A 22626-nucleotide genomic window follows, 5' to 3' on the forward strand; every position below is an offset into this window, starting at 1 on the left:
TAGTGATAGGTAATAATATTTAATTAAAATATTTCGTTTTCTGCTAGGTATTTATTTAAATTAAGTTTATTTATAATTGATTAATTACATACTTTTTTTACTCATCTAAATAATTGAAACAGTGAATTATTATAATGATATATCCATATGGTTTTCTATTGGATATTTGTTTAATATCAAATAATATAATAATTTCAAACTTAAACATTACCTACAACATTGTTTTTGAGTATCTAAGTAGAAGAGTAATTAACCGAAAATAGTCGAAGAAAGCTTGTGGAGGTCTTTATTTTGCGGTGGATTGAAATTGGCTGATGAATCAAAATTAATATTTAAATATTATTACTGTGTCCTAGTATAGTATAAGTACCTACCTATATTAGTACAAAATAATTCTTTTCTATTTTGTTTGTTTTATATTCAATAATATAATATTTTGATAATAAAACACTAGTACTAGTGAGTAGCTTTTTAACTAAAAATGCATTTACCTACTGCAAATTCCAATATTTTCCGAAGATAAACCAATATATTTTTCGAAACTAATGTGATACGTCAATATAAACCATGCCGTATATTAGGATCTCCGTTAAAGACTGTTATAGCAAGTATAACAACCTTCTTATTCGTAAAATAAAACGCAGTACACTTTTTTTATTGATATATGACTATACTCCTCGGATATTTATGTGAACACAAATTTGGTCGATGCAATATGTAGATATAGAGCACCATTGTCGAAAACCTAACTTTGTCAATTTTTATGCTAGAGACCTGAAATTTTTACAGGACATGCACAAAAAATATGATATTATAAAAAGCTAATACAATTTAATACGCTATTTTCAGACTTATAATGGTTTTTCTAGGGCACGTCGAAGTGCAACGTGTCAATAGCATTTAAGTCATAGTTAAGAAAACCTAGAAATATTTACATCTTATACCTAACTAATCTTAAAGTGTATTGCAAACTTAGATTTACAACAATATATTTTTTTAAGATCAGTAAACTCGTCCGTGCGAACAGACGTGTAAGCATTTCCCGCAGTCCGAAGGAATGCTTACGTGTCAGGTTTCACCTGTCGTATTACAAGAATTAACAAGTAAATGGTGCATTTCTGCTACTTTGTCGTGAGAAATCCATTATTTAATTGATAACATTTGTGTCATAGTCAAATTTCGCAGACAAAATTCTAGGAAACAATCCACGTTGTGGGAACAAAACAACGGCAATCAACCCACGCCATTTCTGGCATTTCCTTTGTCTTCTTTTAATATAAAAACAAATGTTACAATACAACAGCATGCTAGTATCTTCAAATCATTCAAACTAATTACACGCTTCTCGTTTCGACGTAAAGTAATTTTCATTGCAAACACAATCTTCGTAAACATTATTTGTAAACTTTTCGTTGTGCGATCTGTAATTGAATTTGTATTTTGTTGTTAAGGGATAATAAATTTGGGCTACTTTATCACGCATCAAAACCCTTCTGTTCATTCGTAACCTACCCATCATTACACTCCCTTACTTCAAAGCAAATGATGTGAATATTTTAACGAAGGATTTATATTGCATTAAAATATCCAGATTTAAGTATTAAAAAAGTTACAATTGTAAAAAAAAAAAAAAATGCCATTTAAACACATTGTTATAGCGCCACGTTATCTTGTAATATGCAAGAACCACAAGAATATTCAATAATAAAAACAATACAACTTACAACAACAAAAAATCACCTGTGATGTGTCGCTTCTAATTTTATACAAGAATCTTGGCGAACATGTTGCTAATCAGTTGACCTATGATTGTCTATAACTGTATGCTCAAGTAATATAACCATCCATTTTCAAATGTATGCAGAACGAAATTACCAAATTATATTTAAAAATATATATATATAATGTAGTAATTATACCACTTAGCATTACAAATGTGAGACATTTCGATATTCATGTTTTGTTTTCAAAACAAATCGAATTACCGGTAGTGAACGTCAGCAGTTTACTCAATCATAACCTAGATCAACAGTGTATTAATATTTATTTACTTAATTGAAACAATGACTCTCGTAATTTATTGATGTCATGTATGAAAATAACGAGGACAATCCATAACTCGTCACGTCACTTGAGTCTAGTCACTCGGCTCTTGCTCACGGTCTCACGCTCTCGACACTCGTCATTCGTCTCTCGAGGACAGACTCCCGAGGTCCTCACCTGATCATCATCACCACCGGATCGCGGCTTGGTCTGAGCACCTAGCTCACCGCGATACTCTGTACTGTTATCTTACTTCGACCATTGTAACGCTCTGTACTCTGCACCAAGATAATAAATTAACGCTACGCCTATCTCCAATACTGCTGCCTTTATTATCTTTTCCCTAATCGATCTCTAAATACACGTGAATCATATTATGCTTGGTCTTGATACACGTTCCTCCGTTTAGCACCTCACACCTGGATCAAGATCAATCGTTTTATTCTAGAATCTAGAATGAAGATAGGATGGAATAGGTAAATATAAGTAGAAAACTGTTTATTTTACTTTCATTAATCTTTATTAATCCTTTCTATGCCGCAATTAGTTAAATGATAGTAATTAACATAAGAATTGGTGTAATTAGGGCGTCCAAAGACGCTTTGGGCACTTAACCGGTTAAGGAAGCACTTTACAATAAAACATGAATGCTACATGTAGTAAAAATGAAATTGAATATGACATTAGTTCATGCGATGTGGAACCCCAGTAAGCACTTGGAAAGAACCCATATAAAATGGACGAAAATGTAGTTTACTAATATTTAATAAATGTAAAACGTTATATACTTTTGTTCGATATTATTTAGTTTAACAGTTTAAAATGTTTTGTTGGTGTGGATAATTTTGACTAACACAATGTGCGATTAATAATTCCCAGCCTATATTAATTAGGTATAGAAATATTAAAATAAACATAAAACATCACCGTGTTGGTTCATTTAATTGTTTCAACCAAAATACCTAATACGTTTTTGACCTATTATGTAATTAATATTCTATCGGCCTATTAAAAACGAAACACATAAAAAAATATTTATAACTCGTAGGGTTACCTACTGCCAAAAGTTCGTAAGTTTCGAAATCATGTTATGTCAAAGAGATTGAAGACTGGAGAGGGAACATGCCATCATTTATGTAGGTACTAAAAAATACGAATCGGAGAAAGACAGTTGGTATTTTGGTGCTGCTACCTACTTCAAGTTCGTGTCGTAAAACAACATGGCGGATATAATATTGTTATTCGCTCGATCTTGAAAGAAGTAAGATATTTTCGTCGACGTTTTAAGTAAAAGAAACCATGGTCTCTTGCAGTGCCAGGAGAAATGCCGGCGTATCTTTTCGCAGGTATTTATAATAATAATATTACATTTTTCTTTACGTTTATTGACAAATGGATGTTGTATTATTCTACGTTATTATTCAGTATAAACGTGTTTATTAATAGAAGGATACAAATGAGTAACAGCATTTCGGAACAATATGCATACTATTAATTATTTATACAGTTTTTCCTAAAAGATCTTTTACAATAACAATTCACAACTTTTACATCAAACGTCAAATGGTTGTTTATTGCGTAAAATCCAGGGCCGTATGCATAATATTATTTTGAACCCAAAATATACGATGTGTTTTTCAAAGTAGGAACTATTAGTGCTAGTTAATGACATTCATTATTTACAGAGATTTTATATATTTTTAAGAATACCAAACAAAAAATTGTATTTATATGAAGTATGCAATGGAGTATATGTAGCAATTTTATAATGTTAAGTATATAAATTAAATTATTTCAGATTTCCGAAAAATCGGGAGGAGTCCAATCTCTTTGTGTTATGTAGTAATTGCAAATTGAAGTTTGACTTTCGCTCTAAAACGAGGCATAATGCTCATTTCTTTATTTTTATGTCCATGTTCTATATATATATTGAATGATCTTGATTTTTTCTGGCATACTTAATTATATATATAGACACATAATCCACTAAATACCTATATTATCGACTTAACAACTTTTGGCAGCAACACACGATATACGTACCTACATACAATTTAACCGTGTCCGGAAACTTCGCCGTATCACACTTCATCGTAAAATGTTGTATCGGAAATATTATAAAGCCGTATATTAAAGACCGTCCAATCTCTTTGGGTCGTATAGTACTGATATAAAATTCATGTCTAAATAAAACACGATTCTTGTCGGTTTACAATTGACAGGAAGCCAGCGGCAAACAAATTTCTAAAATGGTAGCTGATATACTGGATTATTTGTTGGATTAGGTTAGGTTTTCATTCTTAAATTCATGAATTTTGCCATAATCAACTATGAAAATTGAATTAATCTTCATATTGAATCTAATAAAGTTGGAGTCTGTATGGTACCTATACGGTCATCTTTTTCCGATGAGAAAGCTCACGGTGAACTGTGCTACGGTGAAATATTTTACGTACAATTTACATGTAACTCAATTTAACGATCATTTGGCTTAACATTATCAAACAAGCATAACAAAATATTGCAGGAACATCCTCTTATTAAGTATAATATTTCAGGATGTTTGCACAAAATATAACATAATATGTCTTCTATGTATGTATTATTATGGGATGCCACTGTGGTTAATACAATTACGGCATTTCACCAGAAAAAAACAGCTCAACCGTCAGGTTCAGCAGCTCTTTGGCTGTGTCTAACAAAGCCAAAAATATGAAATATGTCAACGAATTATATTGTCTATTCTCTGGGTTTCGAGACATTTGAACCCAAGTTTGCTTTGAAGACAGTGACTGCGATCGGTCGTAGCCTAACTGATAAAACAGGTGAGTGCTGTTCAACTTGTCAAAAAGTATAGAAATCGAAAGAGGTAATGCAGCCACTGTTTTAGGTACGCGTGAGGTATTCAGGGAACTAGAGGAGGTATTTTATATACTCGTGGTATAGTGCGTAAGGCACTGGCCTTTCATCCGGGTTTGAGCCCGATGAGGCCACAATGTGTTTGTGATTTTATAAAAGTCTGGATGTTTGTGATTCTTTCACTTCTATTACTAAATACGCTACTATTAAACTACACTACTTTTATTGGGCCTCTAGACCAGTTGTAATGTTAAAAAGAGAAATATGTTATTATAATTATTTTATATCTATTGGAATTTAAATTCGAATTCAAATTCCATGAAGTAGCCTAGGTCAATAGTATTAGTATTATAAGTATGTACTTATATCGTTTAATTTTACACCTTTTATCACTTATATTATTTTATTTTACACCATTATTGTTTTTTCTATCATCATCAGCCTGAAATATCCACTGCTGGATGAAGACCTCTTCAAGCTGCTTTCACTTCTCTCGGTCCTGTGCATTGCGTTGCCACGTACTTCTGCAGAACTTTATCATTTCATCAATCCAGCTGCCTCAAGGTCTACCTTGCGGACGTTTTGTACTTCTTCGATACCACTGGATGACTAATCTGTCCAACGATTGTCTCTTCTTCCAGGTAAGTGTCCAGCCAATCCCTATTTAAGGCTTTTAATAAACTCTATTACATCGCAAACCATTGTCTGCTTTCTTATCCACTCATTTCTCTTTTTGTTCTTTCGCGTTATGCCCAGCATGCACCTCTCCATACCACGTTGTGCTACTCTTAGTTTCTGGATCTCTCTTTTACTTAGGGTCCATGTTTCACACGTATATGTGATCACGGGAAGCACACACTGGTTGAACACTTTGCGCTTTAGGCACAGAGGAAGGTCACTTTTGAAGATATTATTCATGTTTTTCTATATTATTTATTAATTCTCTATATAATTTTCAATGTACTTAATATAATATATAACTAGATGGATAAATTATACATTTATAATAATATATACCTACGCAGATGGCGATTGTACGGATTCGACTTCAGTTTTCCAACAATCTTGATGATTTTTTGAATGTGCAAAATAGTCAGACACACAGCATATTATGATACAAATATTTAATCGGTTATTAGTGTAATATTTATATCGTTTCTGTTCTGGCAGAACACACTAACTGGAGAATACTAGTTTTGAGTAATTTGACTTTAAAGTTTTTAAAATGTTTGAAATGGTCTATCATGTGAGTTTATTAAGTAATCTTTAAAAGGATGACTTTAAAATAAAGACTGTTTATTTATTAAGAAGATTTCCAGAAGGTAAAGTTTGAAATAAGGATGATTTTGGTATAACTAACTCAATATGTCATTTTTTCGAATTAGTGTCTTCTGCCAGAACAGTGACGATATTATATTATATTTCAAATAAAAACCTTGAGAGATATACAATACAGAATACAATATTATTAGCATCAACATAGTAATAAGAGAGTTAGGAGGCTATAACTAATTTTATGCTTACATTATAACACGAGTAATGTTCGCTCTAAGGTGTGCATGTCAGTAGCGAAGGGTGGAGGTGGGCTGTTAAGATCCACCATAAATAGTCTACATTAAAGTTTGTTAGCCGTACGTATTTGCTTTTATTGAACTAAGACTACAATTTACAGATTTTATTGATTAGTTTTTAAAAATCAATTCAACCCTGCTTATACCAAACCATAACAGTTTTGGTATATTTTGGACAATACGACAAAATTGTGCACACTTTTTCATTTACACTTATTTGTTTTCGTTGGAGTAAGAATACATACTACATACATATAACATTGTTAGTTTATTTTTTTAAATTCATTAAGCCTGCCCTAACCAAATAGATAAAAAAATATAATTCTATCAATAAAATATAAAAAGTTCTGTATGATTTCATTGCATAATTTTATATATTTTATAGAAGAGTATTTTTGACTATTATCTATTATGGCTTGGTTTCGCAGGGTTTTATTGAATTATAAAAAACTAACCAGCACCATATGTAAATTGTAGTATTATTTCAATGAAAACAAATACTTATGACTGACAAAGCTTAGTGTGCACTATTTATGGCGGATCTTAACAGCCTACCTTCTTCGCCACTCGCATGTAGGTACACACTTATATAAATTTGTCCGCGAAAAATGAAATTCAACCATCACCCACAGATATTTTATACAAAGTTTTTATGTGATAAATGCCTAAATAGTCATACAATTAACAATATTTTATTACTTAAATACACAAATGCTTTCATTCGCGACATAATTATTAGATGAGTTCATTTATCTTAATGGATTGTTATGGTCTCACCGCGCCTCTTTCTTTCCTCGACGTTTCGGCTCGTTGCTGAGACTATTCTCATTCACATCTCTTAAAAACATAGCTCAATGAAAAGACTATGAAAAATCTAGTCATCCAATGGTACACAATTTGAAGAAAACAAACGACAAAGCCTGATGTATGGACGAAGTCTTGAATGAAAATCAGTTTTAAAGGTATTCATTCAACAGTGAATAAATCAAGGCTTATTAGTGTGTACGTACGAGCAATTACATAAATGTTAGAAATACATTTTTTTTTCTTCACACTGAATTAAGTACCTAATATATTTTTAAGATTTTAGATTTTTCGGAACTATAGGCATGTACAATAATATGAGCCCTCAAGAAGTGAAGTAGGCCAAGTGACAAAATGGTGAAACTTTCTTATTGAAGATTTTAGTTTAATGAAATTTTTACTTTTTTTTTTTGTATGGAGCTGTATTATTTTTTTTATATTAAATAGAAGTTTATTACATAAACAAATAGAAAAAAAAGTATTTATGGATAATATTGATTGTAATAAAATAATAAAATGTGTGAGTTTACTTCACCTTTACTTATTAATGTCACTTGGCTCGCTTTAGTCTATGTTAGTCATGTTCACCTCTACATACTAATAGTACTTGGCTTGGTTAGTCATGTTCACCATTACGTGGGAAGTTTGCATGAATGCATAGAAGTGAACACAGCTAACAAGCATGATACCATAGTAACATGCGTGTTAGCCGTGTTCACTTCTATATGATAACAACACGTTAACCAGATGGTGAGAACGGTGAAGTGAGCTAATGACTTGGCTCACTTCACCATTTGACAATATAATACGATAGCTCAATGAATAATTTTATTTTAACAATAAAACACTATTTTAATATATATTTACTTAGCTTAATTCACTTTTTATGATAGTTTATGACATGTAGAATATTATAACGCACCTAACTCATTTTTTTAAAATGTCGGTTGGCTCACTCGACTTCTCCTTGGCTCATATATAGTATTAAACATGGATTTAATCAATAGAAAAGTATTTGTATATGTCCGTATTTGACCGTTGGATCAGTAATTACATAAAATGCATTTCAGCGGTTTTTATTTACAATACATGACGGTATTTACTGTTATGTGTGTGGAGTTATTAGTGTCTATTGCACTGAAGATGTTTCCCTAAAAAAAACCTTTTTCAAAAGAAATATAGACCAAATCAATAGGATTGAAGAAAATGAATGGTCGCTGGTCCACTAATTAAGTTAACTACAAACTACTTCCCATTGCAGGTTCATCCACATATCTAAAAGGGCTACAGATCAAGGTATTTTAAAGAGTTTCACACACGATCGTGGGTCTGTTTATGTATCTTCAAACGACGTTTTGTTCTACATTTGTAATCACAAAAGTTACAAGTGAAAGGTGTTTCGCCAGTATGACGCATTTCATGAGCCTTGAATATATAACGTCGGGTGCACTTGAAATCACATAATTCACACGCGAAAGGTTTTTCTGCCATATGATTAAATTCATGTAACTTCAACCTATTAGATGTATTGCATCTGTAATCGCATATACTGCACACAAAAGGTTTATCCCCATCATGGAGATTTGCATGTGACTTTAGCAAACCGGGTCGTTTGCATCTGAAATCACACTCATTGCACTTAAAGGGTTTTTCTTCACTATGGACTAATTTATGATCTTTTAACACATGCCGTTGTTTGCAACTATAATCACAGATATCGCATTTAAAGGGTTTCGCGTCACTATGAATAGTTTCATGTCTCTTTAAATTATCTAATGCTTTGCATTTGAAATCACAAAAATTACATTTAAACGGTTTTTCATCACTGTGAACCATTTTATGTCTTTTCAATTCTGCAGCATTTTTCGAAGCATGATCGCACAAGTCGCATGTGAAAAGTTTTTCTCCAGTGTGAATTTTTTCATGCATTTTCAGCAAACTGCGTTGTTTGCATTTGTAATCACACATACTACACTCGAAGGGTCTGTCGGTCATATGAGATATTTCGTGTATCCTCAGATAATTCGAGTGTTTGCATTTAAAATCGCACAGTTTGCAGCTTATCAACTTTTCATCAGTGTGGACCAATTTATGTCTGCTTAGGTCAGCGGATTTTTTGCATTTGTATTCACACATGTCGCACTCGAACGGTTTTTCGTCAGCGTGTACCAGCTTATGCTTCTTTAAATGATCTAACAATTTATATGTTAAACCGCAAGTGTTACACATAAATGGTTTTTCGTCACTGTGTACCACTTGATGCCTTTTCAAATGTCTTGAATCTTTACACTTATAATCACACAAATCGCACATATAAGGCTTTTCGATACTATGAACCTTTTCATGCGACTTAAGTAATTTTGGTAGTTTGCATCTGTATTCGCACTTATCACACTTAAAGAGTTTTTCTTCACTGTGGACAAGTAAATGAGTTTTCAATCCTCTTGATTGTTTACATTGAAAATCACATAATGTGCATTTAAATGGCTTATCTCCTCGATGAACCACTATAACATGTCTTTTTAAGTAAGATTTATTTTGTGTGACATATTCGCATTCATAGCATCGATAATCATTATTGGTTTGGTAGTTTTTATTGTCAGTAACATCTTGCACAGAGTTCTTTAAAACTGTTTCAGTTGACAAAACCGTTTCGTTACATAAAGGTATATTTATCTCCAGAAAGACTTCTTTTTTACATTCAAGCGGTTCTTCTTTTTTTACGTCTTTATCCTGAATGTCAATCTGGTTGTATGACTGAATGGTCTCAGATTTAATGTCAGTTGCGGTCTTCAAGTATGGATACCCATTTAGATATTTTTCGTAATCCGTTTCCTTGGTGTCTGTATCAGCTAATTCACAAATAGGCATGATGGGCAATATTTTACTTTCATTGCAGTCAACAAAACCGATCTGAAAAATAAATAAAAAAGCTTTAAATAAAAATAAGTGTTTGGGGGTTGGGCAAAGGCTGAGTGGATAAGGAAGCAATCAAGGGTTTGCGATGTAATAGAGTTTATTAAAAGCCTAAAATGAAAATTGGCTGGACACAGCTCAAAGAAGAGATAATCGTTGGACAAATCTAGTCATCCAGTGGTATCCAAGAAGTACAAAACGTCCGCAAGGTAGACCTAGAGGCCGCTGGATCGATGAAATGATAAAGTTCTGCGGAAGTACGTGGCAATTCAGTGCACAAGACAAAGAGAAGTGGAAGCAGCTTGACGAGACCTTCATCTAGCAGTGGATAGATTTATGCTAATGATGATGGTAATGAAGTTTTTGATGAAGTGTGAAGTTTGGGCCAATTATGCTTCAAATACATTAACATCACGTAATATGTTGTCACGTGCTGTCACCGCGATCAAATTAGTCTATGGTGTTATTTCGCAGAATATTTTGAACGATCACTATCTCTAGTATTGCAATGGTAGAGAGTGCCAACTCTAATGTGTTTATTATCTAACTTACGTAACTACGTACTGTCTAAATTGCGCTACTAATATTGGCAATCGGCTTTTGTTTTTTGAATCAAAGTATTAAATTACCTTAATTACTAACCATTGACGGTATCGCTCCATTTTTTTTTGTAGTGACGTACTTGAACTTATAATTTAACAAACTATTTTTTTATTCAACGAGTAAACACACGAGACTTAAGAATAGAATGTTACATTTTTAAATCTTGTGAACAATTAATTAAAAATAAATAAATAGTTATTTTAGTGATATATACCTAGAGAGTAAAACTATCCAATAAAATTCACAAATAAATAGACAGTATTTCCCACAGAACAGGCTAATAAATAAAATTCAGATAGGCCATACATTTTGAAGCAGGGTTTTGACTGTGTGTCTTACGAAAATGAAAAACACATTATAGAATGTAATAGTGTCTGTTGTAATTTTCAAATACACCAATATTGAATGAGCATCACTACATAAACCCAGACCAGTTATCAGAGCGAAGGACAAACTTAAAGAGACGTATTCTTGATACGCGTTTAAGTTTATCCCACATTTTTCCACACTCGAGATCGGTTGCCTGTTACTCCACACCCGTTAGGTATTTCAGCTCCTATTAATTCTGTGTTCCCTGATTTTTCATTAAGAAATGTTTTAAAGTACAACCAGTGGCGGCTCCACGACTTTCTAGGTGGTGGGGTTTAGCCATTAATTATTAAATATACCTACATACTTCTTCATAATTATTATACATTGTGTACCAAGCTACTTATAAAAAATATGATTTTATTAATGAGGAAATGAGTATTTTTTTTAAATAGATAATATGATTAGATATCTGAGTCGTTACTTAATCACACCCAAAAAGCATGCTTAAAAAATATAATCAATAACACTAATTATTATAGACTTCCCATTATCAGTTTTGAACAACGACATCCAGCGAGATTTTTTATTCACCTCGGGGTTATTTGAATCGCTCCCGTTATGCGTATACTTATTAACGCTAATGCATTCGCACCATTTGTAGAACGAGATTTGTAATTGTAATCTTTTAATGAAGTAGATATATTATAATATCTAATAATAATAATAATAATAATATCGGACGTGTATTTTTGGCATGACATGGATGTGGGGATTGTCCCTACAAACCTTTAAGGTAGGACCGCCCCTGAGTACAACGTAGGTGAAATTATTATTATCTATACAACAAAGATAAAATAAGAAACTAGTAAGAATACCATAAATTAAACAAAAAATAGGGTAGGTGCTTATGTGAAAAGAACGTTAATGAAAAAAGAGGGAAGAACACAAGGTCTTATACACTATATTAAAAATATATATTGAATTAACCTGGTGAACGGGCATGCTCTGTGAAGCATATGATACGGCCAAAGAATATCCATCATTGAAGGGGAACACAGTGTCACCGTCAATAACCTCGGTCTTGAAGCCATCGACCTGAAAATCTGGCTCAGACTTTACGTTGACCAGGTCCGTCAGATGTTTCTGAAAATTAAATATCAAACATGAGAATTATTAAGTAGCGTAATACTATGCAAATTTATATATAAATTTATAAATATATACTAATTTCTATATAATAAAAATCTTCTTCTTTTAGTGCAGTACTCTTTTATCGAAGGTTGATGACTAACTTGTAGTACACCTCCCTACCATGGGTTAGTTGTATTCCCCAGTCTGGAAATTTGTACGTATGCATTTGGCCATATCACTATTGATGGTGGTATATTATTGAAATAAAATTCATGATCAAAAATAACATTTAAATTAACGCAATAAAAACCACCGGAATACAGGGGATAGACAGAAGAAAAACATGTACCTAAGTAAGTAAATTAGAAAAACATACATATATTATACACGGATGGGCCAATTATGGCCACCCTCACCCCAATATTTCTCTCCAATATATAATCCAAAGTATTGTTGTCATCCAGGCGCTTAACTATTTAACGACTCATCATATCACAACAGTGTCAACTTGATACAGTGTAACCGTCGTAATAATTCAATTCAAATGTCATACAAACTTGTCATCATAATTCATAAGTCCGTTCGAGTGATAAACAGAACGATTTTGCCTACTAGTGCGTCAGTGTATGACACGGGACCTGCTCAAGCCTTAAAACCGAACAACATCGAGGTCAGTGCCTGGATCGACTCCCGTTTAACCTTCCCTCACCCCTTTCACTCCAGATCCGGAATCCACAATAATCCTAAATTGCAGTCCACTATAAAGCGCCACCAATATAATATATTAATGGTACCGTAAGAAAGTAGGTATGCTTGGGCAGATATGCTTAATGTAAATTAATGTTTAATGTTTGTTCGTTTTCAAAATTTTGCTGAACAAAAACTATTATCGTATACCTTTCTATAATATATTATATTATACGAAAAAAGACAACATAGACAACAAATAGTTACAAGATAAAAATAACTTTTTATATACGTTTTTAAATTTTCTGTTGAATCATATAAACTTGAATTGACTACCTACCTTAAACGATCGAAAAATTTTGTACTTGATAGAAATAATCCTGAAATGTCATTTTGACATATCATATTGATTTCCATAGTAACGCACGTATATATTAATAATTTAGTTGCTAAGACCCCAGACCCCTGGCAACCAATAATGGTGTCGAAATAACTTTTCATACAAAACAGAATTTACTGTAAATGAATTCAATTCTACTTAAAGATGGCTAAAAGTACTAAAAAAATGCATTGGCATCAAAAAATGGATTGCAAGATTTGTACCGGACAAAGAACCACTGGACAAATAAGAATACGAGCTAAGAAAAAGTTGTAAAAATAGTGTTCAACCGCAGTTTAAACTCGATCTAGAACATTGTGTTATCACAAAAGTCGGTCACTTAGTCCTCGGGACCACGGGACGAATCCGGCGCGGCGAAATTAATGTATACATAAATACAAAAGGCCTGTTAGGCTAATAACAAGAAGCCTCAAATCACGTGATAGAATTACGCTGGTTTTGACATTGTATGTAAGTAGGTGTGTGTTTTTTACAATACGTATGTAACTATTTTTTTTATTCAAAAAATAATTCACAAGATTTAAGAATGTTTTATTCTTTTTATTGAACATACATCATTTTGAAAACTATAATATAAGTAATAGAAGAATTTTTTTTTTTAAATACACCCAGCAGGAATCAAACCTGCGTCGCCCACGCACATCGACCACAATGCTATAGGCGCCCTATTTAATTGCGATAAATTTTAACTAGTGGCTCTTACAATACTCTCTGAAGCGCTTTCCAAATTGAATTACTAATTCCTAGTGTTTGCGCTTGTCGCGCGAGAGTTATCACTCCGCGATTGCCTGTGGACGGCTCAATTAGGTCACTTGTGCCTGTAGAACGCGTGACTTGTTAAGCGCGAGTCAAATCGTGCCATCTGGACAAGGCAAGGCCTTGGCTTGTTCAACTTTTCGTGTGTAGTCTGCCACGTTTCGAACAATAAATAGGAGTATGAATTATTAATAATTTGCAGCAAACAACCTACTCCATGTCATACATAATTCTGAAAATACTACTCCATCTCGTTTTTTTGGTTTCGACGGCCCCACGATGGCCGCGCGGCTCAAAACGGCAAATAATTTTCAACAATAGGTGGGACGAAATTTCGCATTCGTCACCAATCGCTGAGCGGCATTCGAGGTGAAAGCACGTCGATTTTTTTATGATGGCGTCGTAAGAATATATCGTGGAAAGATGACTAAAAAACATTATGCATGTACTCGAAAAAGAATCATATTGAATTTTTATGTCAAATCATGTTCCGTTCAGCACGTGGCATTAGCAGAATCCGCGCGTCGCATAGTTACGATCTTTTTAGACTATGCCTCAGCTGAAATATATCCCTAAGCATAATTATAAATAAAACCATTAAGAGGTCTATACACGTTTTTGTGAATATCTCAAAACAAACCAAAATGGACATAGTGAATTTTGGAAATTGGCGTCCCATTTGAATTACAATTTATAAAATTATCAGACTTACTTCAGAAAAACATTCGGCATCGTCAAAAATCTCTTGTTTTGGACTCTTCATTGGCAGGTCGAGCCTATGATGCATTTCTGCATCGGACGCGGACTCATTATGTTCACTTTTCACATCCATTTTGTGTGAATTTAAAGGAATAAATGTCGCGGTAGTCTTTTAATGTGTATTAATAAGTATTGAGAAGCTTTAATGTTATATAGGTTAGGTAATAAACAAACAAACGAGAGGAAAGGTAAATAACTACTGTATCGGACGTTTTCTGACACACGTCATTTTACGGAATTACACAATGATTCTCTATGGTATTGCCAGTAGACAAATACCAATCAAAATAAATACCTCCATAGTACAAATAATTAAATTCTTTTTATAGTTTTACCTGCACAAACAATTTTTATTATTTGAATCACAACGAATACACTTGCAAACATGGCTATCAAATTAATTAAAAAGATAAACAATATTTATCTCTTGGTAGGCTTACCATAGTAATTATGAAACTCTAAGCCGGGACAGGAACGGGATAATGGCAAAGAAAAAAATTTAACCACCAACAATAATTGTTTTATTATCACAAGTAGGTACAAATAAAAAAAGAATGCAAAGGTCTGCTGCAGCAGAAATTTAAATTATTTTACTTATTGTACCAATCGTATTTCTCGCTAGAATTAACTTTTTTCTCAGCCTTCCCCGCTACGGATAAATCATGACAATTTATTATTGGCATTGATGTGAATCCCTCCAAACCAAAACCCGCCACGCACCACATCCGGTCTTAATTGAGCGTATCACGTGGCCATACATTGGCGATGTGAAGCATCTAGTTCAGTTTTAGGCCGGAAATGCCATAGGAGAAAATACCCAGGACTAAGGTTGCTACGCTCAAAGTGGGCCCTGACTGAGTTTAAAGTTAATTTCTAATGCAAAGTGTAGGGGAGAGAAGAGCACAGGGAAATTATAAAAATAAAAATGATTCGAGTGTATATATAACAAAAATAATGAAGCTAATCATACGGACAGCAAATATTAAGTGAAGAGATCTTCACGCCCGCAGTAAGACGCCGCAATTTTTTTAAATGCAAGATAATTGGCCTTAGTAGCAACCAAGACGGACGGCCCGATGGGCCCAACAGCTGCTGTTTGGACTGACCTGAGCATCTCCTCCCGTTAAGAGCACATTCTAAAACATTCCCATAGGATGTGGTTGGCATTCTGAATTTCCCCTCCGCACGGACATGTCGGACGGGACCCACCGTGTCCAGACACAAGCGTCATGAGACGTATTGTCCGCTTCAAGGAGGTTACTTTTTCAGCAACAAGCCTAGAAGGCGGCCAGAAAATCACCAACAACGGCCCCTTCTCCTTATTGACAATCATTCATAAGCGGAATGCGAACGAAATGCCAAACCAGCCAGGACGACGGGACCAATGTGTGAAACCGGGACGAATGGTGTAAGCCTATCTCTAGGTTACCTACCATTCTATCAGATTATAATCCGCATTTTTGATTATCAGCTATTAGAGGTAGGCTAAAAGATCACGTGGCATAATTTATTATGAAAATGCACGCAACTCCCGATGGCAAGACAAGACCTGGATAGCCGAAATTAATATGGCTCGACTGCGTCACGGGAAATTTAAAAACTGCTCGGTCAAAGCAACTTTACTGTAGAGTGTCTGCACTGGATCATTCAGGATGGAGAAAGTTTTTGAACTTTCTGTCAAAACTATGGAACTTCACGCTTATGTGATATTATGTTTATAATGCGTGAACAAAATGCATATACAGATGGCAAAGCGATTAAGTGCAGCGCACATGGCACATGAGAGGGATGCAGTGTAGGTGCTCTATTTTTGCAATCGCGCAACAAAGACTATTTAACATGCGATTACGTACATCAGAGAGAGACATCTTATTGTTAGCTGTGCATACCTTTGGCAGACAGAGTAAGAGTGTGTCTGTACCTATGTATTACTAATGTATGTCATTATGGGCCTCCACAGAGTGGAGGTTTGTATTGAAAGATTTTATTTTTACGAGAAATGGATGTCAGCAACTTGCTGAACCTATAACGTCCAAACTCTGACTCATACCTACCAACACAGATTTAAAAAAATATATTATGTGTACTTGCCAGATTCAGGATTCTAACCTGGGACCCACGACGCTATAAGTCAACGCTTAAGCCGCACATACAAATTGCACGAGTTATCTCGTCTGTCCTTAAACTCAAATTTAAATTATTCAATAATTATTGGTATTACAGCGATTGTAGTAAGAGCTTTGCTCTACATTCAACGTGAGTCGTTAAAAATATGCGTACTACTGCCGTAGTAATATTGTGAGACATAAAAGAGGTTAATTTTTTTTATTACAATTTAATTCAAAATTGAGCATATCTTAGACTGGCTTAAGGGGGATGTCATCAAAAGTTTCGTTTTTATAGAGCCATCTATTCCCCGAATTACAAAGCATATAGGTCAAAATTATATCAGAATCTAATTCCAATTACAATCCAATTTGAATGAATCTTCGAGGCATCTTATCTAGATGTCACTGTAATTATATATTAATAAAAAATCTAAAAACAGGTGATATAATTACAGTTATTATTTAAACAATGGTATATATATTTTTTGCATTTTATTTCAATCGGACTTTTTTATATTTTGTCAGATTATTATAAAAATATACGTGGACCATCGACCTGGTAGTACCTTATAATAATTACTTATGTGAGTTTAATTGGAATGGATTGGATTGTATTAGAATTTGGGTTTTATAGTAATATTAAAAAAATATATACATATAATAATATTGTGTAATGATATTTATATGTGATAACAATCTGTGAATTATTGACATTCTCATAGTAATGAAGATAATTAATTAGGTATGGAATCATTAGACCATACACACGATCTCCATAAAAATGGCGTCATAGACTATTTTACAACACATTTTTAGAAAATAATGATTAGGTTACCTAAGTAAAAATATAAATATTATCAATACATTATTAGAACAATCCGAAGATGACAGCCGGTTTGGTGATTTGAAAATAATTAAATATACCCAAAACATTGACTATAATAATTTATTCTCATCATAAGAAAATATACCTAACATCTGAATAGAATAGACCCATAGGGACTCAAAACAGTACGTCGAATGTGTTGATAATTTATTTTTTCTGGCATTCACAAAACGTAGGTAATAATAATAAATGTAGGCAGGCACACTGCAGGGTTTATTTGGAAAGCATCTGTCAGTCGTGCAGGTACCTACCTAGTAATATATCAATGCTAGCTGCCATCAATGCTGGCTGAATTGGCTGGACAGGGAACTCAGAAATATTTTTTTTTCTTTTTTGTGGTCTCGGACCATCGCAAAAAAGCAACGTTGCGCCAGTTTTGATTTGTGACTAGGTATAAATATGCCAGTCGAGATTATTTTTGGTAGGTAAATACTTCTGATTACTTATACAAATATTGGAAACTGGTTAAGTGAAACCAAATAAGGATTGATCTAATTATTTAAATCTGAATAGGTATATCCCAAATTAATTTTATAATTAATTTTGACATTATTTAGTTTGCAGATATTTTATAAGTAATGTTTTTTTTTATGTAGCTACTTACAAACATTGTATCAATTTTATTTTCAATGAATATTTATATTAAGTAGGTATGTTAATTACTTAACACATTGACTGCTGATTAGATAATTGCTTTTTAATTACCACTTTTAAATAGTATGCTAATTATGTCGATTGGCCACCTAATCGTTACGCACTAGGTACGTCTTTAGTGTCCAAGTCGATATGCCCTGGATCGAGGGGCCCTGGCATCCCCCAAACATGAAAATTATCAGAATGATTTTAAACATTGAAATTGAAAGCCAATAAACTATACCTTTTGGCTTAGACAAATAAAAACACGGCAAAAAAATGATTTGTAATAATTCTCCAGCACCCTTTTTAGAAAAATTTCTTAGATTTTAATTTCTAACACAAAAATTTTGAAAAAAACGAAAAAAACAAACAAAATTTTAGAAACCCAATCCCTAATGAACTGTCAAAAAATTCTCGGTGTCCAACTTTATTCAGGAGTGGTGTTGGTGGTCATGGCTGGGGAGGGCTGACAGGGCTCTAGTCTGGGGGCCCGGGTTGTGGGGGCCCCGGCGTGTCGGGTTGACCAGATAAGTGAGATAAACACACATCATAAAGTAGCTTTAATAGTAGAAAAAGTCGCCTGCGGCGCTATTACACTTCATGGCCATGAAGATTTTCAATTACTTATATAGTTGTGCAATATATTTTTTGATTATTACGTGTCGATACTCGACAGCTTCATTATTAAAGTAGATGTATTAAAAATCGTCAATAATTCACTGTATAAGTACCCTTAATTTGAACTAAAACACAATTTGAAAAACGTTAATGTAGTGTTTCACACTGCCTTTAATCTTAGCGGTAGGTAGGGGGCCCGCCAAATATCCTAGCCTGAGGGCCCGTTTCAGGATGTGGGGACCATGGTCTAGGTACACCGAGTGCAATAGACAAAAGACCGATAAACGATAAATTAGGCTGTGAAGAAGAAAAAGAGCCTATGGGACTAATTTACATTCTCCTCCTTTGGCCCCCCCCAATATTAAATCCTGGGTGCGCCACTGCTTATTGGGGTAATAACTAGATTCATTTGCGAAAATTCGCGTTCACATTCACTTGAAGTAATGGTAATAGAATTCAATGCATATAATATATCAAACGCGATAGTTTTTCAGGATATGTATGTCTTTTCATATAAGATGATTCAGGAAAATTAACTTGTACCTACCTACTACGTAAGCGCGAACATTATTTCGTCTAATTGCTTTTTTATAACTGAGAATGTCTCAGGAGCAGTTACCCAAACTGAGGTTGCCATGCACTCAAGTGTGCTTTAACCGAATTTATATGACTAGTCAAGAGTGGCCATGAAAGAAAGGAACACATAAGCAAAATTAAAAAATTTGGTAGCTCATACAAAGCTGATAATTATGAATTATCTAAGGAAGCAAAAACATCTTCACGTTGACAGTTGATTAATAAATAGATACCTACCTTAACAATATAAGTTTTAATGAAAAATTGTATGTGTTTGTTTGTGGGGGGGGGGGGGGTGTAAATTTACCACACCGGCTGACGGGTGACACCAACCCTATTTACGCCACTGCTCAAATGCGTGAATTGATGATCCGCACACACACAATAGAAAAATTAGAGGGAACGTTGCTAGCAGTGTATTGAAATTGACTGATGAATGTTTGCTTTATTTTATCAATATACAAGTAAACAAATGAGAAGACGGCTTAATATAAATGCTAACATAAATTTAACGAGGTAGGTACCTATTATTCATGCGAACTAGAATCTAATACAGATGACAGTTATTTCGGTATCGCACATTGTTGCCGCTAGAGGCAGCACGTCCTTGACGACTGTATTTAATTTGAAATTAGTAAATAACATAATAAATATAAATTAAAATATTACGTTAAATATATCTAAAAAGTAAGAAAAATATATTGAACAGGCCCACGTTTTCGCTTGATGCAATTATTGAAAATTGAACATTTTTATTTTTCGTAAAAATCGATTGATTTTGGATTGAAAAAAAAACATTAAAACTATAATTAATTGACAAGAGAGATTCACAAGTTCCAAGAAAACTTATTAAACAACATTAAATCGATAATTTTGTTTCAAGAAATTACTTGGAACAATAAATATTTATTTTAGTAAAACCATTATTTTTAGCCATTTTTTCAAATTTGTCGCTTTCTCTTTGAAATAAAAAAATATATTTTATTTTTCCCATTGTATTTAGATAGGTATCGATCGATTAAAATATGTTTAAAGCTTTAATTTGATAATGAATTTCTATGCCTCTCCCCCTTAAGACTATACCTCAGTTGAGGCACGGTCTAAAAATATCGTGGCTAGGCGATGCGCGGGTTGCGGGTGCAAATGACGCATGCCAAACGAAATATAATTTGTCATATAAATCCAACATGCGTCCATTTAATGTCCTGTTTATTGTTCTATTAGTAACAATAATAATATATTCATTGACATGTTTTCTTTTTCAAGTAAATGGGTAACTTTTTTAGTCATCTTTACGCGATTTAAGAATTAATACCCCCGTCGCCATCACGAAACAAATTGATGTGTTCCTAGCTTGCGTTCTCTCTCCGAATGCCAGAAAGTCTAAAATTTCGTCGCGCCTATAGTTGAAAATTATTTGCCGTTTCACTGATGTATCGTCTTAAGTTGAATGAACAGCCGATTGAAGCAGAAGATTCACCGCTTTCAGAACGCCTAATTATTTCCATATTTGCCTCGATTGTATGAAGTTTATGAGTCGTTTATTCCTTTTTGTCCCTATCGACACTACAGTTTCTCTGTTACTCATTAATACCTATTTATAAGCAATTACAAGGGCGAAATATTTACACATAGATAAACAAATAAACGGACAAAACACAGTAGCATTGGCACACGTCCTAATGCAAAAAGGTGACGGTGAGCAAAGAAGAAAAAGCGACTCCATGGATGCGTACAGTTTTTGCATTATCAACAAAAATCTAAATTTTAAGAAACGTATGAAATAGAAAATTTTACAAAATGTAGAATGTACGATAGTAAAGGATCACTTGTACTTAATTGCTTAAAATCAGTGAAGTCCCGTGGGGGTGGGCAGATTGAGCGTCACTTGGGAGCGGCAGTTACTCGAAGGGCGGCAAATCCAGGAGAAGCATTTGGAATATAAAGAAATAGCTCCCTAAACTTAGTAATAGCGAAAATATCTTTCCATTAAAAAAATCAGCTCACTGGTTTTGTCGGGTTCGCGATATTTAGTTTACTTCCGTTGCACTCCGACGTCCTTGGTGACCAGAAACGAAATGTGGAGATTTGCGAATAATTATTAGTCTGATGTTTTGTTGGTAACGTATCCATAGAACATAGAACACATTTCTTAGATATTGGACTCATGAAAGGATGATAAAAATAATGCACTAAAAAAATGAGTCGGCATTTTAGAGCTGCCCAGGGGCGGCATTTTATCTAGGGATGTCACTGCTTAAAATGTCATCATCATTTATGGCACTCTTTGAAAAACTTCCTTCATCCTGGATGATCCAGCGCGGACACTCTCCAGTTGCTTTGACCAAGCATTCTTAAACTCCTGTGGCGCAGTCCAGCCGTCTCATTGTCGGCTGTCCAGGTCTACACTTACCCTCAGGGGTTGCGTACGTAGCCCGCCTTGGTAGGTGGTACATTCTCCGGCCTTCTATGCACTTGTCGATGAAGCGCAGTCTTTGCATTTTTATATGTCATGAGTCATGACGTGATCTTGTCATATGCCATATAATCGTGTCGCCCCTATACAGTGTGTATAACTAGCTGACGTGCATAAAATTCATGTATTAATAAAATACGGTTCTTGTCAGTTTACACTTTCTTTACAGGGAGCCAGCAGCAATCAAAATTTGAAAATAGCCAATATACTGGATTGTTTGTTAGGTACCTAAGGTTTACATTTTTGAATATTTCATGAATTTTGCCAAAATCAGCTAGGTATGAAAATTGAATTATATTAATATTCATATTGTGTTCACGTGTACTCTACGATCATCTCTTTCCGATAAGAAAGCTCACGGCGAACTGTGCTACGGTGAAATGTTTTACGTACAATTTACATGTAATCGATGTAATACCGAGGATTGAATAAAGTTTGCTAAATCCGCGTACTCATTGGCGAGTCGTAACTGTTCCCAACTCTAG

General features: G+C 33.9%; 2 protein-coding genes across 3 annotated transcripts in view; one reads left to right on the top strand and one right to left on the bottom strand.

The window, feature by feature from the left end:
- Positions 1-22626, top strand: part of LOC147076407 (uncharacterized) — a 493316-nt gene that overhangs the window by 77995 nt on the left and 392695 nt on the right. The gene's annotated exons all lie outside the window — the stretch shown is intronic.
- LOC147076412 (uncharacterized) lies at positions 7611-15066 on the bottom strand. The gene is made up of 3 exons (XM_085941258.1): positions 14795-15066; positions 12096-12251; positions 7611-10190 (listed from the first exon to the last, which is right to left on the bottom strand). Exons 1-3 carry the CDS (start codon positions 14912-14914, stop codon positions 8589-8591), a joined length of 1878 nt encoding a protein of 625 aa, XP_085797384.1. The 5' UTR covers positions 14915-15066; the 3' UTR covers positions 7611-8588.

The sequence above is a fragment of the Rhyacophila brunnea genome, unplaced genomic scaffold (genome assembly GCF_057557595.1).
Source record: "Rhyacophila brunnea isolate RB1 unplaced genomic scaffold, BYU_Rbru_1.0 scaffold_13, whole genome shotgun sequence".
NCBI classification, from domain to species: Eukaryota; Metazoa; Arthropoda; class Insecta; order Trichoptera; family Rhyacophilidae; genus Rhyacophila; species Rhyacophila brunnea.

Coding starts and splice junctions, on each gene's coding strand:
- LOC147076412 (XM_085941258.1), bottom strand. CDS start 14,914: ATGGATGTGAAAAGTGAACATAATGAGTCCGCGTCCGATGCAGAAATG. Junction 12,252..14,794: donor ATGCCGAATGTTTTTCTGAA/GTAAGTCTGATA, acceptor TTTAATTTTCAG/AAACATCTGACGGACCTGGT. Junction 10,191..12,095: donor AGAGCATGCCCGTTCACCAG/GTTAATTCAATA, acceptor TTTATTTTTCAG/ATCGGTTTTGTTGACTGCAA.